Source organism: Protopterus annectens, chromosome 2.part1 (genome assembly GCF_019279795.1).
Source record: "Protopterus annectens isolate FY-2018-M chromosome 2.part1, PAN1.0, whole genome shotgun sequence".
Classification (NCBI taxonomy): Eukaryota; Metazoa; Chordata; order Ceratodontiformes; family Protopteridae; genus Protopterus; species Protopterus annectens.
Genome location: NC_056729.1, coordinates 1736376474 through 1736390379, shown reverse-complemented (window position 1 = coordinate 1736390379; position 13906 = coordinate 1736376474). Strand labels below are relative to the sequence as shown.

General features: G+C 38.1%; 1 protein-coding gene across 3 annotated transcripts in view; it reads left to right on the top strand.

Moving 5' to 3' along the window:
* LOC122794619 (beta-1,3-galactosyltransferase 2-like) overlaps positions 1–10053 on the top strand; it is a 409827-nt gene extending 399774 nt beyond the window's left edge. For all 3 annotated transcript variants that reach the window (XM_044063192.1, XM_044063194.1, XM_044063193.1), the window contains one exon: positions 8021–10053. In XM_044063192.1, the coding sequence (XP_043919127.1) occupies positions 8101–9138 (1038 nt within the window). In that variant the 5' untranslated portion in view covers positions 8021–8100 and the 3' untranslated portion in view covers positions 9139–10053. The remainder of the gene's footprint in view (positions 1–8020) is intronic.
* Positions 10054–13906: the final 3853 nt, after the last annotated feature.

The window sequence follows — 13906 nt, the reverse complement described above, 5'->3', positions numbered from 1 at the left end:
TCTATACTCCTCACACAACTTCAACTTACACAAGGCTAACCTTCATAACCCAGAGCTCTGTTGTAACAAAATAGCAAGGTTTGCCACCAATCTCCCCCATAAATCCCATCATTGTACTGCTCTTCAACAACTAAACTGGCTTGAACTCCCCAATCTGTTAAAATGAAACCAACTTACCCTCACTCACAAAATCATTCACAACCCCAATCACTGCCCTGCAATTTCAATCCTGGTCCAGCTACAGGTCTCTCAGGTCTTCCAACAGATGACTGCTCAAAATAACACAGTCTCATAACTACCATGGGGACTCCCTCTACTCAAACAAAATAGCTAAGTACTGGAATTATCTTCATGTAAACATACAAAACATTCCCCGCTATACTTCTTTAAAAAAAAAAATAATAATATCTTAAAAGTAACTGGCTCTGCCCCTGTAGCTCTCCTGGATAACTCCCTCTCTCCTGGTATTTGTCACCTACTCTCTTTCTCCTTTATACAGCTCAAGATATTTTTTCTTCATTGTGTTAATGACTGTTTGCTCTCTGTTAGATTTAAATTCTTTCTTTATTGCAACTATGTCTCTCCAAGCTTTCCACACACTATACTGTCTCAGATATTGTCTAGTGGCATGCTCTCTGTCAGCTTCAAATTATTACTCAGTCATCAAAGAATATGTAATTTACATTCCACATTGTTCTTTATGTGCAATATTTTAGCTATTTTTACTTTGACATGTTTATATAGGGTATTATTCAAATCTTAATATTGTAAATTCAGTACTGTTTAATTGTATTGTATTTGCAGCTTTTCTCTCTGGGTCTCCACCAAAAACAGACAACCAGCCCAGTTGGACACTACCCAATAAACAAATGTAAATAGATAAATAAAATCAATTTGTATGGCTGTAGGTCAACTTATAATGGATGACATCAGCAGTGCAGTTTGGAGCAAAGTTGGGAGGCCTGCCTGAAATGGATGTGTAGGCAGGTGCAATTATTAAAATACTGTCAATTCATGGGATTTGGGTGATAACTGCAGGATACACACCTGCTCTTCTGGCTAGACACACATGCACTTCACTGCAATGAGAACAGAACCCCTACCTATCTGACTGCACAGACTACAGAAATCAGTAGTTTATGCAAGCACTACAGCACAAGTCTGTCTTTTACATGGCTGCAGGTGAACTTATAGTAGATGACATCAGCAGGCCATGTGGGGGGCAACAAGTTTGGAAACCTGTATAGGCACATAGATTTCTAGGTTCATATGAGACTAGTAGTCTAACTGTAGAGTGTGTCCTAGGTGTGTAGAAGCCTAGCTGTGTAAAAATACAAACACTCTTATTGAGCATAATTGGATGTTTGCATTTAGCAGAGCAAGGTTGTCAGCACTACTGACTGGCTCTGTCCATGAGGGAGCACACAATATTATATATTACACTTTGTAGTGTGGTTGATATATGTTTGTAAAAAAATACTGAGACCCCTGGGTTGTACTGCTTGGTAGTAAGGGGACATGTGTATGTATTGTGAATATATGATGTATACTTAGAATGTGCCCTAAATGTGCAGTGTTTCCACATGTACTTATATTTACTGCAAAGGAAATGGACAATAAACACCAATAAGAAAGCATCATATACAGTCCCTTAGTGCAGTGAGCAGCAGATTTGAGCAATGGTTAACAAAGTGTACACTTATGGGAGTTATTCCTACTTGCATGTAGGTAAGCTGTGCACAAATGCAAGGCACATTGCTAACATCTAATAAGCTGAATGCAACAGTGGCAAGCAATTGCATGTGTAGGTAGTCATGTATGTGTTTTTCAAAACAGTTAAAGCCATGCTGATTGAGATACAAGAATACATTTACAGGGCTATAATACACAGTATACCCATGGTCATACATTAGGTAATTGATGTGATAATACATAGATTACTCTATCAATAAAAGTAATACTGTTTGGGATATGCTGTATTCGAACCCAGGACCATGTGTATGGCAGTCCTTCAATTAAACCTGTTACCAAAAGAATGTTGAGGAAGCAGTTGTCTATGTTGCTCTTCATTGTTGTAAAATGCAATGTCACAGCAGTAAAGCAAAGGTTGCACACTCTGCACTAGAACCCAATGCCATCTGTACTCCAGGGCATTTTTTCACGATGGCCAAGGGCATTCATTGAATGTTTCTGGTTTCTATTTTAGGCTGGCTGCTTCCTAGTGTTTTGTGCAAACCAGATAATCACAGCCAATTCCTTGCTTCCACTGTTTGCACTATGTGGCGCATCATGCAAAAAGTGTAATTAAAAATGGGAAGAATAAGACATAAAACATAGTAATGGGCACATATAAGTATAATAAGTGTTTGCTTTCACATGGTAGTGCATTTTGTGTACAAATCCACTACTATTTACTTCATTACTGCACCAGGTTAAAAAATACAAGAATATGCCATAATATTATTAAAGAATACATTCTAGGTTCAGGACTTACCTTGCAAATGCAGCAGTTGACACAATTTTATTTCAAGGCTAACACTTTCTTATCTCTACTTCCATGGTATTGAAGTATGTAGGAAAAAACAGAATGTAGGCTACATAGATGCTTTATAGCTTGTTAAATAGCTCCACCATACTGAAAATCACCTGCTTATTCTGTAAATAGCAGCTACGAGAAACGTCTGCTGCTTTAGTGAATATATCAGGTCTGTTGGTGGTCATTAGTGCTCGATGTGCAGCTACTTCTCACTGCATGTACCAACACTGAAATAAGGAGAACACAGGTGATCTTATTACTTTTATCCGTTCCTGTGATATTGTGCAACCATTCATCTGAAGAAGTCCTTATAGTTACGAAAATGCAATGTTACAGTTGTGAGCATTCATGTGGTTTATTGTCTGGTTTTACATTGTTTTATTGTAGAATTAAAGAATTGCACTCAGCAGCATGGTATTTCCTTCCAAAGTGCTGTTTTTAACTGTTTTATGGTTGTTTTTGTGGCGAGCACTTCATTTCCCGTTTTTCTCTTTTATTGATCTTATTACTTTTATCCGTTCCTGTGATATTGTGCAAATATGTAGCTCAAAAAGTGAAGGAAAGGTTGTAGACCCTGTACTAAAACTCAGGACCTTCTATCCCCTAGCTATACACATACACGTGCTGCAACAGGGGTCCATATTACGTTATTGAAAAGTAATGTAGTCGAAAGCTCAGAACTTTGAAACGGCCACATATAAAAACTTTTATTGTGGGGGACTGTGCCCCCACACCCCCCCCCCCACTAAATATATATTCCAACTTCGAGATTTCACTACATTAAGTAAAGGGCAAATATCCCATTCTTCACTGCACTGTGATCCCACAATGCGATCTTCAAAATACGGCCGTTTCGATGTTCTGAGGATTCAATTACGTTATTTTTCAGTAACATAATAGGAACCCCTGCAACAGGAATAGTTATGTGACAAGCACCAAGAAACCTGCCATTCATTCCTCCATTTCCCATGGTCATGCTGAGTGCCGCATCATGCAAACAATGACAAAAATTAGAAAATAAATTTTAGCTTAAAGCAGACAGAGATGATACATTTTAATAAACAATAAAGAGGATGAAACAGATCTTGTGAATTGTGTACTACTTACATGCACTTTTATACTTCACAGACCTACATGTACACCTCTGTTAGTCTAACCTGAAACACACCCCCCCCCCGATGTCATCATTCACTGTTGCCATCCATTGAACAAAAACACTGTGGAAGTGCCTATACAAAGTGAACATCCCTACACAGTTACAGTATTTTGGGATTCAGCAATTCTATTGAGTTTTGACCTCATTTGCTTCTTCACCATGCTGACAGCCCTGAATCTACATGGCTGGTAAACGTGTAGGCAGGGAAACTGAAGGGGAGCCCAATGTTGTACACTCAAGGGAGGGTATTACTTCACTATATATCTGCACAGAGGAATGCAGGTTTTCATATGTATTCCATCAGATACATACTGCATATGCTTACATAACAGTATGAATGGTATGTTTTATGGGGTTTACACTTTTAACTGTACATTAGTTACAAGTACATTCTTCATTTGGGGGTAAGGGAGCAAAGCTGCATTAATGTCATGTCACTTAAAAAGGAATTGCTGCTATTGTTAATCTAATTTTCTAGCATTCATCATGGTTAAGAATGTCATAATGTGTGTAACGTTACATGTTACAGTCAATTCTGTACACATCTGCAAACTTTTACTTGGTCTTGTTTCAGTGTAGACTCCTTTTCATGGCTGTTTTCGGAAAACTTTTAAATACATGGGCAACACCAGCATGGAGTCTGCATGGTTGTTTTACAGATTGTTGAATCATTCCACCGTGTTACTTGGCTTCATTAGCATACAATTCAGCTACTTGTGCTGTAATTTGCATGCCATGGAAATTACCCCACCTAAGTACCATGTTCAGTCATAGCCTCACCTCAGGCTTTGTGCCTGCTGAATGGCGCACAGTGAAGGTTATCCCACTCCACAAGGGGGGACCCACCATGGACCCCGGGAACTACTGCCCCATTAGACTGATGAGCCTGGTCTGCAAGGCCATGGAAAGTATCATTATGGAACTTATAAACAAAGACATTGGTAATATCCAAACTCTGGACCCCACCCAGTTCAGGTTTGTAAAAGGCAGATCATGTCTCCTAAACCTGGTTGACTTCTTTGAAACAGTCACCAAAGCCGTAGACTAGGTGGTTCACACAGCCTATCTAGATCTTGCCAAGGCTTTCGACATCATCCCCCACTCTGGAATTATAGATAAACTCACTAAACATGGTATAAATCCCTATGTCACAAGATGGGTTGCCAACTGGCTAACTGACAGAACCCACACTGTGAAAGTAGCAGACTCCAAATCCGACTTCAGAACAGTGACAAGTGGAGTACCACAGGGTTCAGTCCTGGGTCCTCTCCTGTTTGGCTAACACAGAAGGTCTTTGGATAACTAAGTTCACAGATGACTGCAAACTAGGAGCCATAATCGAAACTCCTAATGATGTGGACATCCTACAAAAGGGCCTCACTGAGACAGATGCCTGGTGTCAAAGCCATGGCCTCAAGCTCAATGCCAAAAAGTGCATTGTCATTCCCTTTGGTAAAAACTCTGTACCCATGAACTACAACATAGGCAGTAGTATGCTTAACACCAAAAGTGTGATAAGAGACCTTGGGACACGGGTGGACAGTAGTCTCTCCTTTGATAATCACATCTCCACAGTAGTCAAGAAATCAAGAAATCCTTCTATGTGGCACACCTCATCACAAAAGGTTTCTCATCCAGAAAAAAAGAGGTAATTGTTCCCCTCTCCTCATCACTCATTAGACCCATTACAGAGTACAATGCCCCTTTTGGTATGTACCTCACAAGACATCTACAACAACTGGAAAGGCCGCAGAAATACCTCACAAAGAGGATTACCAGCGTCAAACAGATGCCATATGCAGACGGTCTCAAAAAACTCCAGCTTTACTCCGTCGCATATCGCCTACTCATAGGTGATCTCTGCCTAACATACAAAGCTATGTCAAACCCAGAGCTGTTGGACATGCTACTCCTAAAGAAATCCCAATCCCTCCGAGCTACATGCTCTAGGGACCTAAACCTTGTCACCACAATAAACAGAACATGCCGGAGGGATAGATTCCTGTCCCAGAGACTTCCCATACTCTAGAATAAACTACCTATTTATATCAAAAAAGCTCCTCATTAGCACTCTTCAAGAAAAATCTTGATGATTGGATGGGAAATAGGAAATTCACCCTGGGGATCACCTCTGTGGCTCTGCTCGACAGCGTCACCCTGGGGAACCTCTGTGGCTCTGCTCGACAGTGGCACAGGAAAATAATTTTCTTGGGTGGCAAAAACCAGGGTATCCTTTTGGCTGGGCTTGTATAGGCCCCAGTGCCGATAGCCTAGTACCTACCTATGAACCTATTACTATGTTTGTGTGTGAGTGTGAACCGCTATGCAGAGTTTACTGAATCTAAAAATCTTTGCAGTATGCTGTGTGTACATCGTGCCACAACACTGTCAAAAATGACCATGTAGGCTTTATTAAATTCCCGCCACAGTTTTATGAGTGCAGAAAATTGGAGACCATGTTTTATTTATTTAACATTTGTTGACCGGGAATGTCCGACTAGGTTCCACAGAGCCTGTTTTCAGCGGAGGCCCGGGGAGAAATGCTCCACATGCATGTCTTTGGAATGTGGGAGGAAACCAGAGTACCCGGAGGAAACCCACGTGAACACAGGGAGAACATGCAAACTCCACACAGAAGGCACCCCAGCCGAGAATCGAACCAGAGAACCTCTTGCTGTGAGGTGACAATGTTAACCACTGCACCACTGTATGTTATTTCTATTTTTCAGGTTCCTCAAAAGAGATAAATGAAAAATAATAAAAAAGTGAAAGAGAGAATCTGAGAAGTTGGTGGAAAATGAAATACTTTATTCTTAAATGTTAATAGCATTAAAAAGGAGACCGGTTGTATCATAGTGAATAAAGACACAGGAAGCAGATGTTATTTTTTCCAAGATGTAAGGCATTTTCTGAATCTAAAAGAAAGAAATTTGAAATTCGGTGTAGTGAGAAAATATTTTGGTGTTTTGCGAACAAAGGGTTTAAAAGTGTTCTCGGTGGCCATTTTTTTTTTAAAAGAATTTATGTGAGACTGATTTATGGGGCGGATTTATCAAGATGCTACAATATTAGTGTTTTAATGGTTGCTGCTTAAGTATAATGATTACATTTAAAGATTTGTCTATCTTTATACCCCTATTAAAGTATTAAAGATCACTTCAGATGTATTTTTCCTTTTATTTTTGCACCTTTGCCCCTGCTGTCTATCATCAGGGCCCACATCACTAGGGCAAGGGTTGACCAAGTAGGGTCATTATTCAGACAGCCATCCGGGATGATTTGAGTCTTTCTGGAGGCACAACACAGATCACAACCCAGTATACATCAAGGGGTACTGTGTGGAAAGGGTTCCTGCCTTCAAGTTTCTAGGTGTACATGTGGCAGAAGACCTCTGTCTTGGTCCATAAACACTATGGAGGCATTCAAAAAGGCACAGCAGAAACTTCATTCCTGAAGATCCTCAGGAAAAACAACCTACAGGAGCACTTACTGGTGTCTTTTTACTGCTGTTTTATTGAAAGTGTGCTGGCATACTGCATTTCCACATAGTGTGCCAACAGGTGAGTGGCAAATAGGAAGGCCCTTCAAAGGATTATGAACTCTGCCCAGAAAATCATTGACTGCTCACTGCCCTCTTTGGAGGAACTCTCCAGCTCTTGCTGTCTCAGCAGGGCAGCCAACATTTTGAAAGACCCTTCTTACCCTGAACATCACTTCTTTGAGTTGCTGCCTTCTGGCAGATGGTTCAGGTCCATTCCATCTAGGACAAATGGACTTAAGAACAGTTTCTATCCCAGGGCCTTGAATGAACTGAGCAGTGCTAAATACTCACACTGAGTACAAATAGCCATTTGCAATATTAGGTTTATGTTTACATTCCTGTGCACCTCTCTTTAATCCTTTCATGTGCAATTTACACAAGTGCAATAACTTAGTTGTTTACTGCATTGCATTAAATTGTATTGTTTGGCATTGTACTGTATTCTCGTATTTGTTCGTATTTATTATATGTGAATGCACCTTAGGAGGATTGCTACAAATTTTGTTGTACTTGTACAATGACAATGAAGGAATCTTATCTGTCTTACCTTATCTTTAGATATGGCAAATATATAAGAGTAAATGAAAAACAACACAAAGCGAGTGACAGAAGTTTTTATCCTGATTAGCATGTTTTACACTTTGTAGCATGGCAAGCCTGATATACACTAGATGTATTTGTGGTTTGTAAAACTTCAAAGCAACTGTGATGTTTCCATATATGTAGAGATACAATGTAATATTTTATTTCCCATTTCATTATATGATCTCTCTGTTTTCTTTTGCAGGTATAGTTTAAACACGGAGAAACAACTTTTTATTGCAAGTGAATGGCAAGTCTTGTACGCTGTCTGGGAAAATCACAATCATGAAAAATATAGGAAACGTCAGCAAGTTTATTATGATTATAATTGGCTTCTTTGCATCAACTTTACTTATTTCATTTTCTGTTTCTCTTAAAGCATCGTATAAGCACATAACATTTATGATGTCACAAAATAGAAGTCAGTCAGACAATGCAAAACCCACTGTATCCACAGTGCCCAAAATATATCCATTAGACTTTGTTTATCCATATAACTATAATTTTGTCATCAATGAACCAGACAAGTGTAAGCAAAATGTTCCATTCCTGGTTCTTCTCATCACAACACACCCCACAGAGATTGAACAAAGGCATGCAATCAGAAGGACCTGGGGTAATGAAAATTGGGTGCCAGGTGTCACAATTATAAGACTTTTTTTAACAGGCCTTCCAAGCACATTTACCAAGTCTGTTCAAGATATACTAGAAGAAGAAAGCATGACATTCCATGACATCATTCAGCAGGACTTCATGGATGTCTATGTCAACCTGACCATAAAAACAATGATGGGACTTGAATGGCTGAAGAAATTTTGTCCCTATGCTTCTTATGCCCTAAAAACAGACTCTGACATGTTCATTAATACCGAGTTGTTGGTCCGCACCATCGATCCAAAAGTGCCAGCACGGGAAAACTATTTCAGTGGTTACCTATTGCAAGGACATCATCCACCGCGATCTAAAGCAGACAAATGTTATATTCCCCCTGAGCTATATGAGAGGAATGATTTTCCTCCGTACTGTATAGGGGGAGGCTATTTCTTTTCCATAGACATGGCTTCAAAGATTTATGATATTGCTCAGGTTATTAAACCCTTCAATGTAGAGGACGCTTTTGTTGGAGTTTGTCTGGAAACACTAAAAATCAAAATCACAGTGACTCCCAACTCTTTGTTTGGGATATTCAAAGTAAAGTATGATAAGTGCAAATACGCGGGTCTCATATATGTCCATCAGGTTAGAGCAAATGAGCTTATAGAAAACTGGCCAGATTTTTTAACTGCAAATACCACCTGTCCAGTGTTAAAACCATCTAATTAAACTACACACTGATCTGAATTACCTGGCTATACCAGGCACACCATGTTATACACATTAATGTGAAAGATGGGTGAGAATATCTGTGCTGTTACAACTAAAAGCATTTAAGACATTGGAAGATAACACTGAATCACTACCTTATGACAGTAAAATTATATGCACCTCTATATATCAACATGTGATTAAATAAAATAAATGTGTAAATAAAGAGAACTGCCCACATTGCCATTCTAAAGGACAGAAAATGGACATTTTATTGACCTAAGGCTACAGCATATCTGTCTATAATGGCAGTTAGTATAGTTAGATTATGTATTAATTATTGAAACACAGTGCATATGTGCAGAATATTAACATTATATAAAATGTAAAACCCAGGTTTAGAAGTCAACAGCTGTAGGTTTTTGTAATATACTGATATACCAACCACTAGCAAATGCGCAGCATAATTGATAGTGTTGATTCTATTATTTTACAGCATTTATATTAGAAACACTATGTATGAAGTTATTCAGAAAATTAAGTTGCATATATGCATATTTTGTGGGCTCTTTGGGAAAAATACATTTTGTTAAGGTTTATATTCTTTGCCAGAATGCTGTTATTGTACCTTGACTTTATTTTTCCACATTAAAAATTTCAAAATAAGGATGGTTTACATTTCTCATTAACTATGCATCCCATCAGAGATGTTATTTCTCGACCTCCACATAGATGTATATACATACAAATGCATGCACAGGATACTGTGATATAGCAATGATATTTAAGTACTATTGCAATGATATAACAATGAAATTTAAATACTATTGAGTCTCAATAGTATTTAAAAATCACCTTACAGCTGAATCATTGGAAATCTCCTACCCTGACTTGAGCAATACTGAACTTATTCTTTCTAGACTCAAACTTAACTCCAAAAAAAGTCATTAACATAATTAGATGCTAGATGCCATCCGGTAATAACAAACCTCAAGAACTTACTTAACTGGGCCGCTGAGACACTACCTCAGGAAACTATTATTATGGGTGACTTTAACATAGACTGGCAAATATGTAATTCAGGGAATCCCACAAATTACATCAACCTCCATGGGTTCTCTCAAACCATTAAAACACCCACAAGAACTGATAAATCAATCAACAGACAGTCAGTTCTTGACTGGATACTGATAAATAGATCAACTCAAACCTATCACTCTGGCTGCCTTCCAGACAGTTTTAGTGACCACCTACCAACTTTCCTAATAAGACAACACACAGCCTTTGCAAAACCGACCACATGCAAGTTAATAAGAGATAAGATCTTTATAAGATAAGATCTTTATAAGATGGATTTATATATGAGACGTGTCCACTTTTATAAACGTTTTGTAGATGATGTGTTTCTTATTTGGGATGATACAGTTGAAACATTATATATGTTTGTTGATCAGCTGAATAGGACCACTGGGTATTTGAGGTTCACCTCGTCAGCCTCTTATGAACAGGCAAGTTTTTTAGATATATCTGTTAAGAAATTGAATGATGGCAACTTTGTCACAGGTGTATACAGGAAGGATTGTTATAAGAACACCTTGCTGCACAGAAGAAGTATGCATCCCAAGTATGTATTCCAGAATGTTGTAAAAGGTCAGGCCATGCGGACATCTAGGCTTAATAGTACTAACATAGGCTTTAACCGAGAATTAGAGGGCCTGAAATCTAGGCTTTCAGACAGGGGATATACCCAATCTGACATTGCAACTGGTATGCAGGACATACACTCACTAAGAGAGAATAGGGCTAAGTCTTATTTTTCACATAAACTTGGGAATGATTCTCATTCTAGAGCTCACATTGACAATAGGTTAAAAATACCAATGTATTTCACCGGTGATAGAAACAGTATCTATAATATTTTTCAAAAGCATTGGGGTGTTCTTCTTATAGATCCTATAATAGCTAGTATGGTGGGAAATAAACCCAGTTTTAGATATAAGAATAGGAGGAACATTAAGAGGTTGCTCTGTCACACAGTTACAAATAATAATGAACTGGAAGTGAAGGGGACATACCCATGTGGTAAATGTAATTTTTGTAATCATATTGATAGTTCGAACTGCTTTATCCACCCAGATACAGGCAAGCAGTATAATTTCAGTTGTAATGCCAGTTGTGATACTCAGCACGTTGTTTATCTTGCTAAATGTGTACAATGTTTTTCATTTTATATAGGAAAAACAGATAGACAATTTAAGAACAGGATTAGAGAGCATCTCTATAATATTAGAACAGGCTTACAAACTAATGCTTTAGCGAAACATGTGATGTCTACTGGCCCTACACATAGCTTTGAGTTTATGGCAGTAGATGTAATTTTACCTAGCCCCAGGGGAGGAAATATTAAAATGGTAACTGAAGAATGTGAAATGAAATGGATAATTTGCCTTAGAGCGGATGCAGGGAAAGGCTTAAATGATAGATTGTCCATTAAACCTTCCTTACATATTAAAAGTCTTAGTGTAAGGTAAGGTTAGTTGTAGATTTTGAAATAATGACAATTTTAATAGTATAGAGATAAACTGTTCGCTGATAAACAGGATGAACACCCAGTGCTGCCAAGTAAACTTGAATAAAAATAACAAAACCAGAAGGAGCAACTGGGCTGAAGCAGAGTCACAAGATGAATGCAAGAACAAAATCCTCAGGTTAAAATACAAAAGATGAATGCAAGAACAAAATCCTCAGGTTAAAATCCAACTTTAATTCCACTGCAGGTCAGATAAGCGCTTTCACTCATTCATTTGAGCTTCATCAGATCACATAACAAAGACCTTCAAACACATAGGCTACATTTATACAATTGATGCATCTCCTAATGGCCTATCAAAAGCTGCTTCATGTTTATATATTCATGAGATACTTTCCACATAAAAGCTATATACATAAGAACATATAGACATACTAAGATATATAAAACAGATATAAAAAACTCTTCATGAACACTCAAAAATGCTCTAAAATATGCAGTGAAAAGATATATATTACAAAAAATATATGTATAAGTATATATATCATATATAATAAAAAACATATATATTTCTTCATTTGTTGTAAAATCTGCAAACATTCCTCCGTTTATTTAACATGGGTTTAATGGAGGCTCTCTCATTGAGGCCTGAACCGTTATCTGCTCTCAATCTGACTATCCACATACTCTCCTTACTCTCGGTATGGTTCCTAATGTCACCTCCTCGTATATCAGGTCTAATGTTCTCAAGAGCTCTAAACAAAAAGTAATGCTCGGGACCTGCTTGAACTACATGCTTAGCTAAAGCATTATGGGGTGAAGCTTTCCTAATGTGGTAAAGATGTTCTCTTATCCTGTCTTTAAAGTGACGATTGGTCTTACCAACATAAAATGCGTCACATGTTTGGCACACTGCCAGATAGACTATGTGAATAGTGTCACAGGTAGCTTCAGCACGTATGCTGAAGTTGATATGCGTATCTGGATGTTCAAAAAATGGACTGGGGTCAAGAGAATTACAATAGTTACAATGTCCACGTGGTTTGGTATATTCAGGTGACACTGATCATTCATCCCTTTTGGAATAACATAACATTCTCCTTAAATTCAATTTGTTCCTATATAAAAAAGAGGGTTTAGTCCCCACAAGTTTGCCAATGGTGTCATCACTACAAAGGATAGGCCAGTGTTTCATAATAATATTCTTAATCGCAGGACAATCAGTGCTATATGGTATAGAGATCTTTACATGAGCTGATCTATCATCACTACCATTACTCATTATAATGGGACCATCATCAATAACTGGTCCGAAATAAGGGGCTGCTCTGGTCAATCTAAGTTCATTGACATCGAAGAGGTTGGACTCAATCTCGTGTGAGCTATAGCCACGTTCCTCTAATCTTGTTTTGAGGTCACTCACTTCCATTAAGAAACCTTCTTCTGTGGCATTAAGCCGAGATGTTCTCATCCCCTGGCCTCTAATGATGTTTTTGAAAATGTGTTGTGGATGCATACTATCACGCTGCAATAGGGTGTTAAAATGACAAGGTTTCCTATAGACACCTGTATTGATTAAACCACATGCTAATCTCTCTATATACAGATCAAGGAATTCTATCTTATCTCTGGAATAATTCATACTAAAAATTAAGTAGTCAGTAAGGTTGTTCAATGTGGTATGAAACACCAACAAATCATCAACACTGCCTCGCCATAAAACAAAGACGTCATCGACAAAACGTCTATAGAAAGTTACATGTTGTTTAAACATTTCTAAATTAAAGAGGCTCTCAAATTCCCAATATGCCAGAAACATATTGGCGTAGCTATTGGCACATGGTGTGCCCATAGCTACGCCACCTCGCTGCTGGTAAAACTTCTTGTCATAAGTAAAGAGATTATTATTCAGGATGAGGCGAAGAAAATGTACAATGAGGTCTACCTTAACTGATGTATATTCACTATGTAGTAATAGATACTCAGTAATGTAGATCAGGCCTATGTTGTTTGGTAACACAGTAAACAGAGACTGGATGTCGAACGTTACAAAAATCAAACCATTAAGATCATACATGCCACTTAGACAATCATACAAATCTGTTAAAAACTGTTTGGAATCTTTGAGTACAACTCTGTTTTTATCTAATACAGGTCGTAGATGTTTCTCAACATAAACTGAAAGGTTCTCAGTGATCCAGCCCTGGCCAGACACTATAGGTCTCATTGGTGGATCAATGGGATTCTTATGAATTT